Here is a 22,663-nt window from a genome sequence, read left to right on the forward strand (position 1 = left end):
TTATTGTATTTTTAAAAAAAAATGCTTCTGGAATTACGCTAACAGTAAGAACAAGCATCATTGAGCAGATAATCATTTATTGCATTGAATCCCATAACCTAAAATAATAAAATAGAGCTAACATACAGTATGTTAGCGGTACATGCAGGTAGGAGATGGAATCCTCAAATCGCAAAGGCAACAAATATAACAATGACTACGTATATAGAAATAGATGCGCGTCCTTCCTATGAAAATGCACACCTTGCAACCCACGGCAACCTTCTAGTCAAGCTGCCTCTGCTGTTGTGGGCTCGGAGGAGAATAGTAATGAGGGATTGATCGAGCCCACCGGCAGAGGCTGCTTGACCCAGTCGCAGCAGAACTCATCGTGGAGATCCACAAAGCGACGACCAAACAACTCCGAGGATGCCGAGACACGGCGAGGTGCGACTAAGAAACATGTACTGATTAACACAACAGGATTGAGGATACTCTCGGTGTTTTTTGATTTGATGAGACACGATGAAAAGAGGTAAATGTGTCGCATCGGCGTTTCTTGTTTATCACATGTACAAGTAATTGCTTTTAGCCCTTTGATTGGTGCAAGAAACATTCGCGTGTGCCGTGTCGCTCTGCTTACTGCATCCGAACAATGAACACGATCCGACTGAAGTGCTTTGATTCACAGTACTCGCTCATGGCCTTAAAAGACAAGAGTTGGATATACAAAAAAAAATGGCTTTGGTATCACAACTGTCCTCAGAAAAAGATTGCAATAGGACAGAGAAGTGAGAGCCATAATTCCGAGATCACTCGGGATAAGCTTTTTGTTCACTTAACGTGATCCATCCGGGAAGACAAACATTACATTCACTAGTTTTACAATTATGATCAGATTTGGGTGCCCCGTTCGGCTGTGCAATATTGCTGAAACAACTTCGAAGACAGAAGTCATCTTTTCTAACCATGGCCTCCATATTAGAGGTACTTTTTCTTCATCTTGGTTGTAAATTTCCCCATAAAACCCTGAAAAGTCACCCACAAATGAATTCCTCTGATCACCAACCTAGAAAGTTCATTTGTGAATTTGATAAATCCTTGGAGAAGTCCAACATCCAGCGTGAACAACTTGAACACAATGTCTGAAAACCACCAAAGAGCACAGGCGCCCCTCAAGTTTTCTTAAGTGTAACTTCATAGCTGAGAAGATGGGGAAACTTTTTTTTTTTTAAAGACAATATTTTCAGATTTCATGAAACTTGACAAAGCTGTAAATAAGTGACGATAAAAGGTAAAGAGGGAAAACTGGATGAAACAGCTGAAATCATCACATTTTGTGTATATGGTAGACATAGCTTGATAAATTCCTATTTTCATGAGGTGCTATATGCCCATCAAATGAGCTTTTATGACTCTATTTGAAAGAAAAGAATGCTCTGGAAATAGTCCGTCATTACCAGTGATCCAAACATTCTGTGATGGAAATCTGCAATTAGATATGAATCCCAACTTCCTATGATTAAAGGAGCAATGTGGCGGAAAAAGGGATGAAGAGATGGAATGTATTCAGCCTCACAAACTTGAGGGAAGTTTGTTTTGGCTCTCTAACATATTCGAATTTACAGCTAGAAACTGGTTCTGAGGTTCGAGTCCTGCATACGTCCAGGTAACAGTAGTGGCGTGACCTGGAATTGTGACCTGGGGTTTACTGGCTGCGACAAGCGAGGGGGAGGAGCTTGTTGCATCCTCGGATGCGATAGCCTGAAATCGGTCTTGTGTGCGATGTAAAGAGCCGTAAGAGCCTGAGATGGTCTTTATTTCCTGTGTGAAGAGCTCGGCTGGTGAGTCATTACTCTCCCTGATGGTGCACGAGGTCTGAACGGTAAGGGGGCTGTGAGAGTTCTTGGGCTTGGGAGGCTCGCTTTGGTAAACTGTCCTTCCCTTCACAGGGCTCTGTAAACTGGGACTGTGGAGGGGAGGAGTATAGCAAGGCGATGCTTCCGCCGAGCCGTACTGGGTCAGGGAAGCGAGGGCGGATTGCTCGGGAAGAACCTGCGGCAGGAAAACCGAATGGAGGCCAGCCAGGCTGTGCTGCGCCAAAGACGCGGCGGCCCCGGATGTTCTACCGGAAGACTGTGTGCTGGTGATAATGGGGAAATGGGGCAAGTTCAGAGCGCCGGTGATTCTGCCTGTGCTGCCATGACATGACCCCATCTGCTGCGTGATGGCGTGAGAGCTCTGCTGGAGCTGGCTTAGAATCGGGCTGACAGAACTGGAGATCAGAGGACTTATAGCGCAAGAGGAGGGGGCTGGGAACCTCCCGGCGAGTCTCGCCGTGTCTCCCTGCTGGAGCAAACCGACCGAGTGAGGCGGGGTGCTCATGGCTCCGTGGAAAGGTTGCGGATGGAGCTGAGCGGCGCAAGTGTAGGAGACGCCGGCCTGGTTGACGCGGAATACCGAGGCCAAGTCCGAGTGGGGGTGATGGTGGGCGGTCAGAGTGGGAGGGACCAGGGGCTGCAGACTGCTGGTGAAGACGGGCTGGGACGTCACAGTGGGCGAGGGCCCCGTGGAGAGATGTGATGCTCTGACAGAGGCCAGAATGGGAGTTTCAACCTCGGCGCGGAATTTAGTGGAAATCACGGGAGAACTGGGCACTGACCCGCAGATGCTAGATGACAGCACTCCAGGATAGGTTCTTCTTGGCTGGCTGATGGGGTCTTTTAGGGGGCCAGGGATGAGAGGATGATGAAAGAGGATGGGGGGCAGTTGGGCGTGGTGAGCCAAAGCCAGCGCCAACGGCGTCGTGGCGGCAGCGGCTTGGAGCGGAGCCTGAACAAGAGGGGCCCAGATGACTGGGGTGGGTGACGAGGGCGAAGGGGGAATGTTTAAGATCTGCGCGTTGCTGCTCTGGATTAGCCGCGTGCACTGCGCCATATCGCGGTCATGCTGCACTATCCTTTGGATAATCTCGTTCTCTTGAAGGTTTAACGTGCCGGAACTTTGGTGATGTTGGACTTTATGCTGAAGAACGGAGTTCCTCTTCCCTGTAGTCAAGAAGAGGTAGAAAAATGTGCGAATGCTTTACCACAAAGTAACATCAATGTATATGCTAGTGACAGTAGCCTCAAAATTAGCCACATGATATAAATGAGGTGGAATTTTTATTCCCAAAAGGTCTTACCAATACGGTCAAGCCGGTCGAGGGCCACTGTCTCAAATGCTCTCCTCATCATGGGATACTCCTCCAGAACCTCGTTGAAGTTGTCCACCGAAAGAGAATAGAGGCGGCAGTAATTTTCTGCTCGCACACTAGCGGTCCTTCTGCCTCGGGTTAAGAGGCAGATCTCTGCAGGAAGGGCGGGAAGAATTATTCATTATTTACAGAGGTCAAAATGCAAAGCAAGTATCATATTTTCCAAACTATAAATAAAAGTTTGGCTGGTCTGATAACTGATACTGAGACATCTAAATTCTTCGACCCCTAATCGTGTTGACTTTCGTTTGGCAAATACTTTGGTGCATTAATTATGTCCACCAGGGTCCTTAACATAAAACATAAATGTAAAATGACGTACTCATAAATTCTTCCTCCCTGTAGTCTTGGATTTTGGCCAAGAGCAATTAGCTTAATTTCAAATTGAAACCGGGTCGTCTGTAGGCTAAAGCATGCAAAACGTATTTGCCAACACGAGAGTGTGTGGGTTGGAGCTATAGAGTGCACTCCCTTGCCATTAAATTCCAAACGCAGCCTACACACTTAAGTCTAAACCAATAGGCAGCTTGCGCTTAAACAATTTTCTTTCCTTGTATTGCCTGATTTCGAGTGGGAGTCAACTCTTCTCTTTTTGGTCTCTGTTCGTGTCAAAAAAAAAAGTAAAAATTCCCCCCCCAAAATAGGACTGTACATAAATACACTCTAGACCGATATATATATATATTTTTTTATTTTTTTTTTCTACATTGGTTGACTGGTGTGACATAGATAACCCAGAGCAATTTATAGCGCTGAAAATATGAAATTTCAATTCAATTCAAAATGTAAATAAAATTTTAGGAACAATTATTCTAAAAAGGATGGATAAATAAATAAATAAATAAATAAATACATTTTTAAAAATGTATAAATATTGAACTTTTTTTTTCCTCATTCCTGAAACTAAAATAAAACAGAGTGGTTTCAGTCAGGGTTAGAGCGTTGTATGAACTCCACAGATGGAGCACTTAATGCAATTTCTGCAGCTTACAGTTTGTCCTGACCTAATCTGTCGTGCCAGATCAGAAAAAATAAATTAAGCGCCATTTGGAAAAGAAAAAAAAAAAAAGACATATTTTTGAGGGCAGACATATTGAGGATATTGTGGATACACAATCACACAGTGTCTCTCATGCTCTCACTTTGGTGTCCTGTTTATTGATTTAATTCTATTTTAGTCATGTGAACACATGGGACTGCTGACAAATTTATCGTCTATGTGTTTGTCCTAACACATTTTCCCTTCACTTTGCAATTTCATCTCCGGCGACATGTACTCACCCCAAAAAGCTAAGCTAAGCACGGACTTATTCGGTTTGTCAAATGTCAAATAGGCTTCAGGAAAAAAAAAATTCTAATAAAATAGCCTAAATTATCATTGATAAAACACAATTCAGCTATAGCCTAAATAATTTGTTAAAAATGGGGAAACCCCACAGATGGAAGCAAACAAACAATCTCCACCGCTCTTTGTCCCGAGCCCCTTTTAAGGAGATGATGTGGACAATTTTTCCGAGCCGCAATAGCGTGGAAGTTAATCTGCTGAGTGCCTGAGCAAAATAAATCAAAACAAGGCAGACTATTACCACTTCTTCACATCAGTGAGCCGCCGCCAGCCACGGCTTATATTAGTATGCATTAAACGGGCCATTGTGTTACCTCCGAAATAAGAGCCGTCCGATAGCTTGGTGTCTTGGCTGTTTTTGGTCAGGACGCTGACGACCCCGTGTTGGATGAAGTACATTTTCTTGCCGATGGTTCCCTCTCTGATGATGTAATCGCCCGGCTGGAAGACCTCGAAGCGTAGTTTGGTCAACATGGAGGTGACGAAGTTGGGATCGGCGTTGGCAAACAGAGGCATGGAGGCTACCAGTTTACGGCAGTTGAAGTTGATGATCTCCTGCGAGGGTGGTGACGAGTAATGCAGGACAAATTATTTGCTGTTACTTAAGAATATGGAATGGCACACTTTGTAACATCTGTGAGACATTTGCACAGTTGATGAGTTGCAATTATTATGAAAGCCGCGTGGTCAGAATCGCTCGATTAACGAGTCTCCGGCATTTACTAATCAGATTACATGACTATAAACATTATGCTGAAAAGATAGAGCTTGATTATGCGTCGGCCATTTAGACCTATTACGATCATCGTTTTTTTTTTATTTATTCCGGGGCCACAAAGAGAAATAATTCAATCATATATATTTTTTTTTTGTACACTTCCACAAAAATTAAATGACGTTTAAAAGATCAAGCCAGTCAGTGGCGGTTAAAGTGAACGAGGCTTTACATTTGATTTGATTACATTTCCAATGTAATCAACATATTTATGACCCAATAGCATTTATACTGGAGGTAAAAATCCCCAAAGCAGATTACTTCTGACCTCTCTCAGTGGTTCATTCAGCTCCTCCAAAATGCTCTCCTCATCAAACATCTTCCCTTGGTAGCGGTGCTCGTAGTAATCGTGGATTCTCTGCCGCATATCTGCGGGAAGTTTGTGGAAGGACATGTACTGCTCCACCTGTTTGTACTGCGAACGCAATCCAAAAACGATGAGACAAAAGTCAGCAATTTCTTCAGAAGGCAAAGTATTTCATAATGAAGGCAAAATCCAATGTCATGTCAAATGTAATAGATTAATTCATCCGTTTGATGCGTTGGCTCAGGGTTTGACTGTCATGTGCCTCAACTGTCAGGCCATCTGTGAAACCTCTCCACTGCGTAGGTTTGGTCCTCTGCCCCATCTGCAGTTGTGCTCTGCAGGCTGCGGCTAATGTTATTAACAACTGTGTCCTTCAGCAATGTACCCTCGCCGCAAAATGGACGGTGGATGCAACCTAGGTTTTGTTTTTGTCCTGCTTTAGATATGCCAGCACTCAGGCTGTCTTTGTTGCAAGAACTGAAATTCCTGTCGCCTTTTATGACACTGTCTGTCACATCTAACCTCAATATTTGCTGTTTTTGACAAATACCGGCCTTACCTTTTCTTGGTACTGCCTCCTGGAGGAGTCCAGCGACTGAATGAGGGCAGTGGCATGCCCTACAAACATGGCAAAACAGGTTGCGCCCACAATCATGCTGAGGATGGTAAGCCACACGTCGGCCATTCCGATTGGCGGATACAGCCCGTAACCGATGCACAGCATGTGGCTCATGGCTTTGAAGAGGGCGTAAGAATATTGCTGACCCCATGTGTCATTCTGGAGGGGGAAAATGAGCAGAAAGAACATTTACTGATATCCTGATTCATTGCATGCGGTGGTGGACGGGAAAGGCAGAGATGTCAACAGAAGCCTTGACCTACATTCACAAATTTATTCTCAGGTGGCAAATGACGACCTATCAGGATCATTTTTGTTTTCTGTGGTTTGTGTGTGAATAAAAACATACCACCATCTTATTTCGAGTGACCCAACAATCAGGAGGGAAGTCCTGCAGCATGGGAACCAGAAACTGCAGACAGCCATCCCAGTGACACAGCAGCAGCATCATACCAATCAGGTTCATGATACGCACCATGGCGCTGGCCAGGTCATAGGTCATATGGAAAACCTGACAGACACAGATTATCAACATTAATGGATGTGAAAAAAATTTGATGACTATGTACCGTAAATAAATCTATGAAATTTGAATTCTCACTCATGCAATGAGAGGATTTGCAAAATGGAGTCTGTTCTGTTCTCTGTGTGCTGATGGCCACAGTTGTCCTATAGTGCTCTTAATCTTTTATAGAGAACAAAAGGCTATTCCAATATTACATAATAACCTGCCGCCACTGTTACTATACCACGAAGAATCTAGCCTGACATCATTGTACATAAATTAGTGTTGGTGAGTATCAATGTTAAATAACTCATTGTGGACAAATGTGTGTCGAATTTTTTTGTTCTAATTTACTAACAATTATATAATAACACTGCAGTGTGTGCTATATGAAAAAATCATACATCTTAAATGAAGGAAATGCGCTTTATGAGACTTATCATTGCACTGGTAGATGTGCAAAGTGAAGTGAGGATTTTTACAGATTTTTTTTTTTTTATTTGGAGTCTCAGAAAACAATCTCACCCTACCAGCTCAATGTTGCAAAGTGAAAAGACTTTTTTTCTCTGGACCCGGTCAATCACGACCATCAATTTTCCTTCCCTTATGGCGCCGCTGTGAGTAACTAACTAATTGCTAGCTGAGGCTAAATACAGTTTATCACTCATTAGAGTCTGTGTTAAATATACCTCCTCCCACTGGTGGATGTAGCGGATGAGTCTGGAGAGGCGCAGCAGGCGCAGCAGACTGAGAATTTTGGTGAAGCGTACAATCCGCAGGGCTCGCGCAGTCTTGTAAAATTCAGAGTCAATGCGAGTCTCTACGATGAGAAAGATGTAGTCCACGGGTATAGAAGAGATGAAATCCACCACAAACCAGCTCTTCAGGTATTTGATCTTGATCTTTTGCGGGTCAAGAACGATCTCTGTGTTGTCCTCTTTGACGATACCCGTGCGAAAGTTGAGGACCAGGTCCATAAGGAAGAAGGTATCCGAGACCACGTTGAAGACGATCCAGGGCGGCGTGTGCTCGTCCTTGAAGAAGGTGATGCCCACAGGGATGATGATGAGGTTTCCCACCATCAGAAGCAGCATGGTCAGATCCCAGTAGAATCTATAACATACAGAAAAAAGAAAAAAAACATTTGTACACAATGGATTAGTTGGAGCTTGGAAAAAAAAAAAATAAGTCAAACTTTTTTTCAGTGATAAGTATTTTTTAAAATTTAAATACCATTCATTATAAATGCAAAATTATAAATGAGATAATACTTTTGTAGCGGAGCCAAGGTCTTAATTTTTTTACGACATGAGGCACAAAAAATACAATGAATGGAACATTGTCATATCATTCAATGTTTTCCAACCTTTATTAAAAAAAAAGAAGTCTCACAAAAATGGCCTGAAAAGTTTTCATCCTAACATAATGAAAATCACAAATTTACTTTACTTTACTTTACAGTAACTGAAAACACATCTGACATAAGAGATGTGCCAGAAAAGTTCCAGGACGGTGTCACAAAAGATATTTTTTCAAACCTAACCCTGTCAAGGTCAACAAAGTTGTCCCATTCATTATGTTCTCAAACTTGGGAATAAAGTAAAAAACACAAAGCTAGGCTGGGTAAAAATAGAAATTGCTTCATCATGGTGAGGTTCTTCTCAACCAGGAAGTGTCAGATGCTCAGGGCATTGTGAGATGCCGAGTTGTCGCGGGTTAGGCAGACACAAATTGCATGCTGTTCTGCTGGATACCTCTGAGGACATGCTGCCTCTATTTTTGTCCAACATTGTGCTTCAGGGCACAAGGATGGAGACTAAAAGTCCATCTGATTTGCTCATAAGAAAATATTGATTTTCACACCTGACTCAATGCTCAGGAATCAGCACCGGTGCGCTCGCTGTTCCATCTCGAGCTGCGTGACCAATTGATTTTAATCATCATATCTAGATCGTCTTTGTTTTTGCATGCTGCATTAAATTTCTCCTTGAAGTAGCTGATGTATGAAGGACCTTTTATAAAAGTCTACCATGACGTGATTTCAATCTAAAGCACGGCAATAATCTGTCCCCCTTTTCCTAAATACAATCTAGAGCACGTGACTATGTGACGGCACGTGCAATCCATCTGAGAGAACTAATTAACCTCGAATCGATCTATGCACCTGCACCAGCAAGCAGTGAGAACAAATCAAGAACAAATCAAACGCCTCCACAGCCCCAAAGGTAATTGTGACATGTGAGAGCGCATTATTCAATGGATCCTCAAGACCAAGTTGTTTCACGACGGATGAACATTGATCAACGGAGGATTCACTTTAAACAGAGCTGATGAGATTAGGCTTTCCCCATCCTGTCAACACGTGTCAATGTAATCCATGGTTGAATAAATGTAAGCAGCTTGGGACGCTTATGATTGCAGTAAATTGATCCGTAATGATGATAATGGAAGAATTTTAGGGACACGAAAGGAATTGTTTGGTAAGTTTCATCAGATGTGAAATGAAATAGTGTTTGAGGTAATGTGTTAAAGAAAGCATTAGCATTGCTCTCTTCATCTGCCTGTTGCGGTGACACAGTGGTCCTAATTGCTCATCCCCTCTCTGGCTAAATCCACCGTTATCTCCTGGGAATCCATGTCAACTCCACAAGTCAGCTCCCATCAGCCAGATGTTGAGTAGTTAGCATTACAGCTCTGCACACGGAACAGCTGGACCACAAAAAAAGTGTGCAGGGGACAGTGCATTACCGTTCCCCCTCTGCAGATTCTCCTGTGCACGCAGCATTCGACCCACAAAGATCAGGCAACTAGCTGGTGCAATCTGCCACATGGGTCAAAATAAAGCTCGCAGTCGCGGGTGATGTGCACCTCTCCGGAAAGGAATCTTGCACGATTTGGGTCGGAGTGCAACTCGGTTAAAAGGCACGAGAGCATAAAGAGAAAGGAGTTAAAGTGAACACAAAAAAAGGGCTTTAAAATGTGAAAGGCGCTTAGATCAATCAGGACAGCTGAAAAACATTTGTGCTGGAGATACTTATCTCTTGTTGCCAGAGCGTAGCTGAAGCACAAAAGCCTGCGTGGGCTTTGTGGCTTAACACACACCTGTATTGCCGCTGTATATACCCACTGCAGTCATAATAAAAGATGGCAGCCATTCATCACACGGCGGAGTCGGCCGAGATGGGGACGGGTGAGCCTACTATACTTGTTGACGACAAAATGGAGATGCAGCAATGTCAGATTCGGGGTTCGAAGGTCAGATGACTCAGTTCTGACCTTCTTTTGTGGTGTTTGTGTTTTCCATCTTCCCGCATTACAAAGTGGCGATCGGTAATGATGGCCAAATGAAGCTTCAAGATGATTCATGAACCCGTTGTTGTGTTTACTTAGACCTCTAGATGGCACTCTCTGGTCACCGAAGAGCTGAAATGATTTGCCATTTCTTAAAATCCTCACTTTAAACCAACATTGCTATCTAGAGGAGCCAAAGAATACAACAATTGGTTCATGAAGCTTCATTTTCCCATCACTAGTGATCAGTTCAAGGTCACAAATGTTCACAGACGTTCACCTGTACTTTTCTCATCGTAAGGGAACATGTTACCTTAGGACAAGAAAAATAAAAAACTGTTGTCGAACTTCTGCCGACCGATTGGCGAACATTTGTGAGCTGTTGATATGAGATCAGCCCACTTTCTGAGTCCACTGGCAGAAACTGATGTATTTTACATCTTTTTTTTTTTTCTTTCTAGTCTTGTGACGTGAATCTACTCTTACCAAGATGTCAAAAACGTCCACCTGCTCCAAAACGACTAGCAGTGAATTTAAACATTAAGGACGGTTACAAGCAATTCCTTTTGTGGCTGCCTATTTATATCTCAGTGGAAACAACAGTATAGCAGCAACCACCATAAATATAATATTCAGTGTGCACTTAAAATACTTGGTGGCGTGTCCTAAAGTACCGTGATGACATGACACCTAGTATACAGCAAAGAGCAAACATCTGGCTGTCTTGATTCCATTCCAATGTCACTCTGTCCGTCCGTCCGTCTATGTCAGCATGTTGCGAGCGGCACCCGCCCCATCCACAACATCTCCACTCCATTAAACTAATTGTGCTGTCATAATCCCGCCTGATGTGTGCTTCTAATATCTTGAATGGTCATGTTACCCTATTTTGATTACCCCATTTCCAAGCCCCTGCTGCATTCGCTCTAATCTAATCCACTGGCCTCACTAAATGAGAAAAAAAAAAGTGTAATTCAGATGAGTGGTAATAAAGAGCAGTGACGCGAATTGTTGTACAACAGCGTAGGATGGCTGAGTTTCCAGATATAGGGCAAGATGGGGATGGTGGGCAAGATGCTATTAAGTGTCTGCCTCAATAATACAGGATTGCAATATAATTTTTTATTTATCCAAACATTTGTTTGAAAAATTTAGTTGATTTTGCTTTTCCGATATTTTGCATTCTAATCTGCTAATTTAGCAGACATATAAATTGATTCTCCACAAGAGTGACCTTTACAGTGTGTGATTGATAAATCCTTAGTTGAAGGTCATTTTCAGAAATTTGGCCACATATCTAGCCAAGTTTAGTTTATTTTGGCACAAGTTAATGAATATTGTGGTTTGCAGTGACTGCATTGGATTGTTTCTAAAATGTTACTAATTTCAAGTCTGAACAAGTACTACAAAAGCACAAGCATAATAAAAATCACCTTTCTAAGTATTTCAAACAATGCAAAGCATTGTTTTCAGCTATTTGCATAGTTTTAATACACTTTTGGATGAATTAACTGATATGTGGGCCTCACTGGTGGGTCAATAAATGAATTTGTAATTCCAAAAGATGTGTAAAACTTTCAGGTCGACTGCACATGAATTACCTAAAATCACTGTATGGGTGTATAATCCAGAATCCAGCAGATTTGACGCGTTCCCGCTCGTGCTCCACGGCCCTCTCACTTCCCAACATCCGCAGTGAGAACTTGTTGACTCCCGGTTGGAGCATCGCCCCGAACTGTCGGTGCATGAATCCTGCTTGGTAGAGGCGCTCATCTTCGGGGATGATTTGCTCTGTCCCTTCCAACTTGATAAAACTCGTCTGGTCGAACACCGACGACTGGCCGGGCGGCGCGTCGCTCAGCCCCCCCGCTGCCGGGCCGCGCTCCCCGGAGGAATTGTCCCCCGCACCCCCGTCCGCCTCCGGGATGAGGCAGCGCTGCTCCGCCGGATCTGACCCGTTCGAATGACGCCCGCTGATGGAAGAGACGCTGCCCCTAAAACGGCGACAGTCCCCGTTCAAGTTGGTCTTCCCGGCGGCATCCCTGCTGCCCCCCTCGATGCTCCTGCAACTGCTTGCGGGAGACAAAGAGGACAAATGTCTCAGCAGAATACTTTTCCTCTTCGTGTCCTTGTCGCCGCTGTCTCCTTCGTCCACCGCAAAAGGTCTTTGCCCAATGTTTTGCGGCAGGCTGTAGAGCCGCTTGCGCATGGAGGACTGGAATCTTTCCATTTGTTTACGGGAGGGAAGCAGCAGGGGGGCGAATCATGTAGGTGTCATGCATTTGGAAAACACTGAGGAGACGCATGGGCAGGACGGGTCCGATTTGACACTTGGGACGTGCCTCGCGTTGCCACGCCAGAACGAATCCAAACATTGGTAGATGCGTCAACAATCAAAGTCCGTCCGCAGCAGGTAAACGCGTGTAAGATCCAAAGCGTGCAGACGAGATGGCATCAGGATGCAGCGGGCTAAGCGTCGGACGTGCGGGAGGAGTAAAAGAATGTGACTGCTGCTACTGCTGGTGAGCTCCTCAATGACAAAGCATGGTCTCCACCTCCCTACAGGATAAATGCGCGTTGTCAGCACAAGGTGGTGACACGCATGCACGCACGCACATGGCACCTGCTTCCTGACGCCCCTCATCCATCAGCACTATATGCACGGTTACTCCACTATTATTGAACAAAGGTACATATTGTTCGCGACACATCAATCAATTCATGTACAAAGCACAGATTTTTCTTTTGTTTCACCTATAATAAGACATTTGCAAAATATGGTTTTACTTTGGAAAAACAAACCAGTCACTGAATAATTTTTCAAAACGATTTTTGAGTCTATATAGTGTGATATTGCCTGTTTAGTTTTTTTTTTTTTTATATCACAAATTTAAATAATGTTAAACCATCACTTTAAAATAGCTTTTAGTTTAACTTTGTCTCGATTATTTGTTAGGAGGAAATGTTCAGCATCCTGTAATGGACAACGATTGCAATGTTTTTTTTAGAGGTTCCACTGCATTACTAAAATGTTAGACAAAAGATTGCCCCTCCCCTTTAATTAATAATGTAAACGATCATGAAAACAAAATTATTTTGCAGTGCCCAAAAGTAACTTTAATTATCACTTCTCAAAGCATTAGAGGCTTATTTCTTTCTTTTATTTAGGATTTCAAAATACTGTATTGAGCAAGATTAATTTGGCCCTAGTGCAGCTTTAGGCATGTGCCACTTAATGGATAGAGTCCCTTACAAACGGCCAACAAATCCTCCATATTTAAGCAGATCACTCCATCTTTAATCATCTAATTCTGTGCCATGTGTGTGCTGCATGGACAGCTGTTTGCCAGAGTGCAGCTGAGAAAGTGAGCAATAAAGCTATGCCGAACTGTTTAATCCCAAAAAGTTCAAGGTTTAAACAAAACAAAAAATTGCTTTTTTTTTTTTTTCTTTTTAGATCAACTCACAATTCTGTGTGCGAAAGTTGTTACCCCTTGTAAGGGTTTTTCCTTTATTCAAGTTTACGCGGGCTGTCTCCTTGCAAATAGAAAGTCTAAACAAAGTTGGACTGAGGTCTACTCCACAACCGCACAAGTGTGCTCCTCTATGCATGCTCACCACTCTTATAATGGATGTTTGACTTTTCACCTCCATTTATCCATAATCCCAAAGGGATAATACAGCTTCTGCTTGATCTCCGGACTTTCATCCAAGGGGCTTTCATCGTCACCTATTCAATCTGTCCACATCTAATTTGGGACTTTGACATGTAAAAAACAATGGCAGGAACTTGGTCCATGAGTGACTCTCTTGGAACCAAACGGAGATTTTAGATGATAATCATATATGAAAGTGATTGGTTCTCAATTATGCAATACATTTCTATTTGCATATGAAACACACATAACAAATTTACCATTAAATTGTTTTCATTATAGCAAACAATTTTTCCTCAATCAAGCACCATTTTGCTCCCCGTCATCAGACTTGTTATGAACAGTTGTAGCCACTAGAGGGCGTTGTAACACAAACTCCTCCTCTTCTGCGTTGCTATTGGCCCATGGCAAATAATATACATACACGGCGAGTGGGTTTTTTTTCAAATTTTATTTTTAAAAATGATTTGAGTCAAGATTTTGTGTAGCAGGCTGTCCAATCCCGTCCGCTGTACAGAAAACATGCAGCTGCGCACTAGAACGTCTATATGCTCCTACTATAGTTAAAGCTTTGTCAAAGGAAAACCCCCAAAAAATCAAAAGCTATGTTTTGTAAATATATTGACATGGATATTTGTTGCATAGGAGAAAAGCCATGCTGTACAATACACACGTCATGACAAGAGAATGTTAAAATGATTAGATTTCATAAAGTCGATTTATACAGTTTCCAGTATTGTCAACATTTAAGTGCATCATACTATTTATGTCACGAGAGTGATTTGATACATACAATACATATATAAATTAAATCTTTAGAGGGACATTGCAAAGCCCTTGAAATGTAATATTACTTTGAATCTTAGGTAATGATATGCAGTTGCATGATAAAACTGTACAAAACCTGCCATCTCTGATGATAGCGCCATTTTCTAAACTGGTGAAAGGCGGCCATTTTCTCTTAAGAAACATAGATTATCTATAGTACATGAAGCCACTCTAAGAGAACAAAAATACAGAAGAAAATCCTGTCTCAAGTAGAGGGTCAACATCTTGCATGCAATTATTTTATAAGTAGTAAAAATGTCAAAGTAGAGGGGGGGGAACAACTAAATTGCACAGGTCACTGTTTGCATGCAGTAACAATGATTATGTTAACAATCCTGTAATGATATGAGTGAATAAAAACATCTCGCGGCGCACATCAAAATCATAAGGCATGCCTCATTCAACCACACATTAAAATGGCGGATAAAATTCTATTAACAACTGGCGTTGATTCCAATGTTGTTTACCTTCATGTGGTCAATACATGTTTAGTGTAACCTGCAAATGAAATGAAAGCACATCTCATTAGAGCAGCCATATTTTGGCGCCGACTTCACACATTGGTGTAATTGGTCCCTACGGGCTTGCTAATACATATTTATCTGCCGGACGGTTTGGTCATTTTAATAATTGAATACTCACTCTGCTGACAGGCGGGTTCAATTTGTATTCCTCTGGCGCAGGTTCTTATCTTTGTGATTGTTGGTTGAATTGGTTTTCCTGTAGCGAGAAGTAAATGACACGATCAGATCACATCTTGCGCAACCTTGTGTATTCAAAAATGCAAAAATCACTCACTCATGTCACTCTTTAGATACAAGCTTATCTCGACGTCGGCTACTGAGCTGCATTTCTTTGAGGTGGAATCATACCAACAATTCTGGATATCAGGCAGGATAAAGATGAAGACGAATGAAGACATTTCTGTGTCTTATAGATCTAAAATAGCGCACACATCAAAACCTTTTATGCCTGCCTTCTTTTAGGGTGGGAAATTTTGCTTTGGGTGTGACTTATAACCAAGAAATGTTTGCGTCAAATGTCCCAGCGGCCCTTTTGTATCACCCCAAATTCAAAGCAGCTCAATATAACAAGCTAAACTACAAATGATAGTATTAATAAGTATTAATTCATTTCACAGTAACATAAAGAATTCAAATTTATACAAATATTGTTCATCATCCTCCATGTTTATGTACTTTTTATCTTCAAAGTGAATTTATGCATTTCGAAATAAACACTTTATATGATCATCAAAATAGCCACGATCATACCCCATTGCCCTTTGCCAGAAAACGGAAACAATACATGCAGTTTTGAGGTTTACTGTACACAAAGTAAATTCAAACATTCATACTTACACTGGTCCAGCTGGGCCGTCATCTGAAGCAGCAAGGGGAAATATGGAGATCAAAAATGAGAAGCGCAAGGGAAAGGAGATGGAAGACTGAAGTTGTTTTTTTTGCTCGTCCACAGCGCTTGAGGATATTTAGGCTACTGCATTTTGTTCAAAGGTCTCATTTCGTGATGAAATGAGATAAAAATGCAACCTTGTTACTAATAAAACACAGTCCAATGCAGCACACCACCACATTCCACAGACAAATGAAATGCAGTTAACCTTGCAACCATAATTTCCATGCACAGATAACAAATGTTGCTAAGGGTATTAGCAACACCACTGCTTATCACTTAACTGCGGTCGTGTGAAACAATGGCTCAAAACAAAAGCTTTCACAGTCCAATGAGGTAATGCATTAAAATGAAGGCCCTGCATAATTTTAACATGAACATGTTTCAAGTTGAGCAACGACAAATTGTATCCTGTGACGTGAGAAGCGGATGATGCTGAAGCATGCAGTCTGACACTTACCACATACAGCGTTAGGTTGGGCAATTGGGAAAAGGAAGATATGATAATAAAATATTCAGCAGAGAAAGCTGACCTAATTTAGGGCAATGCAATTACAAGATGAATTATTAACAATTCATGCAGAAATTCTGGCTCACGCAAGCAATGTCTAATTGGATTTGTAGAAAAGAAATGTAAAAAAAAATAAAGATTTTAACTCAATTTAATTTTAGGTAATTAACATAATGAAATGTGATCATGTTCAGTGACAGTCATAGAGGTATCACTCATACATATGAGGCGCTGCTTGCATTAGCCGGTGTGTTCGCACCCACAACGGCGCAAACTGCCATTTCTAATTGTACTCATCTACACAAATACCAAAAGAAAACACCAACACACAATTAGATCACACTTTGTGCTAGACACAAAAATAGACCCTTGAATGTATCTACTGCTTGAGCATATAGCAGCTTGGGGCGTCCATGAAACACTATTAATCATTAAGAATGTCCATCTCCACAACACTGCAGTGTCCTATTTCGCATTAATATTAAATGCACAAAATTGTCCGGACAAGGTGCAACCTCCAGCAACAGTGTCTGCCTTTTGGGCTCAACCTCATCAGACTGAATTATTGAATGCTGGCACAGTCTTGTCAGGCGGCCATGTTTGTGCCTCTGGTGAGTGAATATCCCAAGAACGCTTTTGACGGTTTGTGGCGACTGCAGAGCGCACGCTTGCCTTTACCAGTGTGTGCGTGTGGTGGAAAGCATCCCAATTTCCTGCGTCGCTGTGCGGCACGCATACAGCTCTGCGGCAGAGACACTGCAGCGCTATACATTATCGCCATCGGCAACAGTCCCATCAGCAGCGACAGGAAAGCTAGCCCTCTTGGTTTATTTTCGATTGTTCTATTGCTCAAAATAAGTGCTACTTTCTCATGGTCTTTCTATTATTCCATATCAATCAATATCTCATTTGTATTTCAATCCGAGGAGTCATAAATAGGTTTGAAATAGCAAACAAAGCGGCAAAGTGTCGGTGACTCACCGTCTTGTAAATCCTCGGGCTTCTTGCGCTTCTCATAAACGACGATGATGACGATCAGGATGATGATTTCAGCCAGCACCCCCAAAAGAGGCCATAAGGGAGCCAAATGGCTGCGGACTCTCAGCACGGACCTCTCGTCACTGCTGCCAATCAAATTGGTGGCGTTACACTGGTACTCGCCCGGGTCCAAATTAATGTCCAGATTGGTGATGCTGAGCTCAGTGTAATTGTCTTTGCTGCTGATGGAGAAGCGTCCGGATGAGTTGTCAATTTCCTGTCAAATCAAAATAAAGATGTTCACATTTTTTGGTTTTTGAGCATACACAGATATCGCTGATCATCGATGTAGTAGTGCGCCAGTGAGGATTTTTTTTTTTTTTTTTTTTAATCCATTCATAGCATTGGTCAATCTGTTAACAGAGTATACATTTTCTTTGTAATTAAAAATTTACACATCGACCCATTAAACATCGCTTATGTGTTCAGGCACAATCTGCAAATCTAGTTGCAAATCAGGCTTGTAATAAAAAATGAATTTATTTCATCCTACTGAAATAATACAAAATATACTAGGTATGGAAAGTCACAATGAGACACACATCGTACCCTATATATGCCGTTTTCAAGTTTACGCCAAGTCCAGCTAGGATGAGGGTAGCCCACAGACTTGCAGTAGAGCAAAGCACGCTGGCCTTCATTCTTATTTTCACTACGCTTGTGGCCCGTAATCTCAGGAGCAGCTAGAGGAAAATATAAAACAATATTATATGACATAATAATAAGATTTTTTTTTTCCTCGAAATCAAACAATCCGTTTGGATCCAACAATCTGGCTTGTTACAATGCTCTCGTTATACATAAGCAATCATTATTTCTCCCAATAATATAATTAGGATGACACCAAATCTACTTAATCCAGTTCAACAAAAACATTCACAATCAAGAAACACAATAAATTTGAGAGCTGGAATCCAGAATATATAGGTCACATCACCCAATAAAGTGAATTGTATTTTTCCATACCATTACAGTATTTTGTCATGTGATGCTAATTTGCCTCCAGGGGAGTGTGTGACTTCAGAAAGGCTGCAACTAGATTCTGCTGCCGAGACATAATCCCTGTGCATCACACAAACAAGACACCATCTGCTGCCACTGAGCTGTCCACTGGCTCGACCAAGGTGGCAAGGGCATCGGCTTCCCAGATCGCAGGTCCTCGCACTTGTTTGTTCTTGAGGCTATCTTGCTCTAATTTGAATCGCTGATGTACTCTAACTGTATGCAACGTAACCTGCGGCTCACAAATCAACAGACCTTTAACTTCAATCGTGGTGTTGGCGGCAGGAGACATCTCAAAGGTGAAGACGCACATGTACACACCAGCATCGTCTCCTCTCGGTTTATTCAGCCTGCAATTGAGGAGCACGCGTCGAGTGAACTCATTCATATGGGTGCACTGAAAATGCAGAGACGCTTACTTGTATTCCGTGTTCCTATTTGGACTGCGAGTTTCTGGGATTTCCTCGCCATTTCTCATCCAGTAGCTCTCCAGGAGGGCGTTCTCGCTGCTGGACAGGTTGCACTGCAGAGTGAAAGGTGGACTGTGGCCTTCTACAGGAAGGGAAGTGTGCTCAGAGGCGGCGATTGATGGCTCTGGAAGAAAGGCGTCCATTAGTCCCGACAGACTTGACACTGACTGAATGAGAGTCGACTTGAAAAACCTGATTGATGCCTCGGATGGGCACTCAAGACGAAGGGCATATATTAAAGACTGCAGAATTAATTACGGAGAAAAAAAAAATGGTGACAAAAAGTAAGAATGCTTGGATTAACCAACTGCTTATATATTCAAATATAATTCAGATTGAGTATCCCATCATTTATATCTGTGATCAAATAGCTTGATAAAGTGACTCAAAGATAAACACCACAATGCTGCTTAGGGTGCTTAGCGCTCAAAAGCGTGCAAAATCCTGGTTTGAGTGTTTGTATTCAGATTAATCCCGATTATCTTGTTTGTGCATGTAGACACTGGTGAACCTCTTAATGCGGATACGTACCGCATAAGACACCCGTGTATGCGTGTCTGCAGTCATATTTTGTTCAATAAAATATGCCTATTCCTTATTGAAATATTTAATTTAATTGTCTACACAGGATACATGTTTTTGTTTTTTTTACCCTCATAAGTAGTGACGTCACAATCAAGATTCTTTGGCTTTCGATTCGATTTTTTTAAAGCGTGCTCATTCTGACACCAATACCTGAATTCAATTCTGTCCGATACTCACAAAATCGGAAGCCGATACCTATACAAAATATCGGATCAGGACATCCTTACTCCTAAGATTTACTTGAATGAATTTACTTATTGGTAGTTAGACTGCTCAAATTGGTTGCAAAATCCAACAATTATAAAACACAAAAATCTGTAAAATGTGGTGATGAAAGGAAGCATAGCAAAAGGGAAGACAACTGCTACTGCCTTGGAAGAGAACACAACACAAATGGCGGTGCACTTCTTCAGCACTATGAGGGATGACTGCGACTACAAAGGGAACTAATGGTCCTCTAAATGTCTGAAGGGAGGTTGAGTCAAACTGGAGCTGTTCAATTTGGTTTCTTTCACGAGGGAGGGGAGGATATTTCCACAACTCACTCTGCAGCACGGTTATTGTAGCCTGTGCTCTGACCCAGGTGGTGGCGGGATTTATGTGCAGGTCGTTGCGTCTCGGGTCGTTGCTGGCCCTGCACTCGTACGTGCCGATGTCGTCCAGAGTGAGATAGGATACTCCCAGGACGCTAACCGCATCGACATCATAGACGGTGCTGATGGACACCCTTCGCTTGCGGGCGCCGTCCCACAGCTGCCTGAAGGAATCGGCTCGGTTGATCTCAGAGTACCACCACTGGATTTCGGGGGTGGGGTTTCCCACTACGTCACAGAATAGCTCAAAGGTGTCTCCCGTGAGCTTGGTTTCAGACCGAGGGGATTTCACAAAGCCCGCTGGCAGAGGCCGTTTAGAAGGGGGCAGCATGCGTGAGAAAAAAGAATACAGTTGTGGGAAAAGAAAAGAAATAAAACAAGCAAATTGGCATTGCGGTGAAATGAATAGGAAAATATATTTATGGTAAAGAATAAAATCAATTGGGAAGCTTTCAATTGTGCTGGCTCACTTGGTCACGTTCAATAAATGACATTGCGTATACACATTTATGGCCGACTCGCACGGAACGGAAATATCATTAAGGCTGCTGTGAAATGATTATTCGGTAATAGACTGAGCAGTGTGCCATCACTGAAACATCTCTGAGCTAAATGCAGTAATTGTGAAACAAGTGATGGAGTCCACACAGAGGAAAAAGTGGGGGAGGACTGGTGCAGCATTCATCCGAGTGCTCTATACGCACCATGGAACATATACATGAGATTGAGAGGAGATTTATAGAAGCTGCTTCTCCAGGTCTCTAGGGAGTGTGTGTGCAGGGTGATAGACCACCCCCCCCCCCACACACACACACACACACTCATTTCCATAGGAGCAGTCCACAGCAACAACGTAAGAAGACGGACAGTATATATATTTATTTTTTAGTCATAGGTGCATCATGATTACAGTCAAACCTTGCTCCCCCATGGAACTCAAATTCAAAACAATATATGGGGCTAGTCTCCTTTTTATGACAAAAGTGTGGCCGGCCACTCAAGTCCTGTTTCACAGCTCAGGTTTGGTTCAGTTTGTGTGTTTTTTTTTGTTTTTTTTAAAGCATCCATTTTAAAAGGTGAAACTGTAAAAGCAGCTCCTCAGCTTTTCATAGAACTGCTGAGAGAGACTCTGCCACCTCAGATGTGTCAAACGCGGCACATGAGTCGTGCGGTCACAGTATCTGAATGTTTTATTTGTGTTAGATGACGCTACATTTTTATTATTTTTATAAGTGCTGAGTCCATTCTTACCTACAATCATAGGCACATAATGAATCGTGTTTAAGTTCATATAATGAACATGTACAGTGAATATTAGAATATACATAGATACTATTAAAAAAAAAAAAAAAACACTGTCTTGCGCAACAGTGCGAAGGTGAAGAAAAAACACATGCAATGCATACCAACACAGGGTCAGGTGCGGACTTCTCACTTGACCCAAAACAAAGACACACACATTATGGTTTTGGAATCTCGAGCTGCTCTAATTTGTTTGTTGGTTGGGGGGCAGATTTATGAGAATGGACCATCCAGACAAGTACTTCTGAACTGGGAAAATCCATATGCAAGTGCAGTGCAGTATATCTCAGCAAAGAGTTAACATTCATTGTAGTGAATGAACATTAAAGACATGGATCCCAGTGCAGCATCACTGCTCTAAAAATAGGGGCTTGCAGCAAAATGGACTGATGCTATTTACAGAGCTTCACTTCTGAGGTCCAACATCCATGAATCTGTTTGTGTGCATGTAAACTTCAATGTGACAGAACACACACACCCCCTCCCTTCTCCTGAGCAGCACTTGTCCTTGGCTTACGTTTCAGTATTCAGCACCACACTTTAAAAGGACATTTTGGGGGACATCACACAGGCCATTGTGTGGCCCACTTGAGCCTCCACGACTTGTAATATTTTATCGACCTTACGTTTCGGGGGCTCTGCAAGCACCCCCCTCCCTTTGAAAAATATGTATCCCCTTATCTTAACGTCAGGCATGACTACCTTGCGGCTGGACAGGTGTGAGGATTTTTGCTGCGGTGTTAATCACATCAAATTACATGTCTGACGTCGCCCACTGACAAGCTGCCACATTAGCACCAAGTTAATCATACACCAGGGTAGCGCATTTCTTACCGTTTTGCGAGGAGACGCCGTGCAGCATCAGGGCTCCTAATATCACCACCGGGAGGGACATGGCTGCGGCTCGGCGTGTGCAAGGTACCATCTTCAGGGAAGGAAAATGCCGGTGCGTTAGCGCTAAGGTGACCTGCTTGGGATATGATGGCGCGAGAAGGAATCACCAAGGAGGCTTGCACCTCCACACGCTCCAGTGGAAGAGGGAAGTGACGCCAGGCGCCTCGACTAGCGGGAGTCTTTAGTACTACTCCTGACGAGTCGACCTCGTCCGTCTCCCCCCTTCTGCATCAAAGCCACCTTGTAGCAGTTACGCGTCTTATCTCAATTCTCGCGAGATCTCGGAGGGGTGAA

At 42.6% G+C, this 22,663-nt stretch overlaps 2 protein-coding genes across 5 annotated transcripts; both read right to left on the reverse strand.

Annotated features, from left to right (window-relative positions):
• Positions 1–57: 57 nt before the first annotated feature.
• LOC119124461 (potassium/sodium hyperpolarization-activated cyclic nucleotide-gated channel 3-like) lies at positions 58–12,624 on the reverse strand. Its single transcript, XM_037254466.1, has 8 exons — positions 11,679–12,624; positions 7,476–7,899; positions 6,631–6,792; positions 6,222–6,440; positions 5,624–5,770; positions 4,895–5,135; positions 3,164–3,328; positions 58–3,026 (listed from the first exon to the last, which is right to left on the reverse strand). The coding sequence occupies exons 1-8, from the start codon at positions 12,305–12,307 to the stop codon at positions 1,555–1,557; spliced, it is 3,459 nt and encodes a 1,152-aa protein (XP_037110361.1). The 5' UTR covers positions 12,308–12,624; the 3' UTR covers positions 58–1,554.
• A 1,549-nt stretch (positions 12,625–14,173) lies between these two features.
• Positions 14,174–22,622, reverse strand: nptna (neuroplastin a). Of its 4 annotated transcripts, none has more exons than XM_037254469.1 (8): positions 22,477–22,622; positions 22,310–22,400; positions 18,945–19,119; positions 18,781–18,875; positions 18,073–18,206; positions 17,467–17,740; positions 15,204–15,281; positions 14,174–15,059 (listed from the first exon to the last, which is right to left on the reverse strand). In XM_037254469.1, exons 2-8 carry the CDS (start codon positions 22,398–22,400, stop codon positions 15,031–15,033), a joined length of 876 nt encoding a protein of 291 aa, XP_037110364.1. In that variant the 5' UTR covers positions 22,477–22,622; the 3' UTR covers positions 14,174–15,030. The 4 variants fall into 4 exon arrangements, with proteins under 4 accessions (XP_037110364.1, XP_037110365.1, XP_037110367.1 ...); XM_037254470.1 differs by adding an exon at positions 15,923–15,944 and having other exon boundaries at positions 22,310–22,622; XM_037254472.1 differs by adding an exon at positions 15,923–15,932 and having other exon boundaries at positions 22,310–22,621.
• Positions 22,623–22,663: the final 41 nt, after the last annotated feature.

This window comes from Syngnathus acus, chromosome 6 (assembly GCF_901709675.1).
Source record: "Syngnathus acus chromosome 6, fSynAcu1.2, whole genome shotgun sequence".
In the NCBI taxonomy this organism is placed as follows: Eukaryota; Metazoa; Chordata; class Actinopteri; order Syngnathiformes; family Syngnathidae; genus Syngnathus; species Syngnathus acus.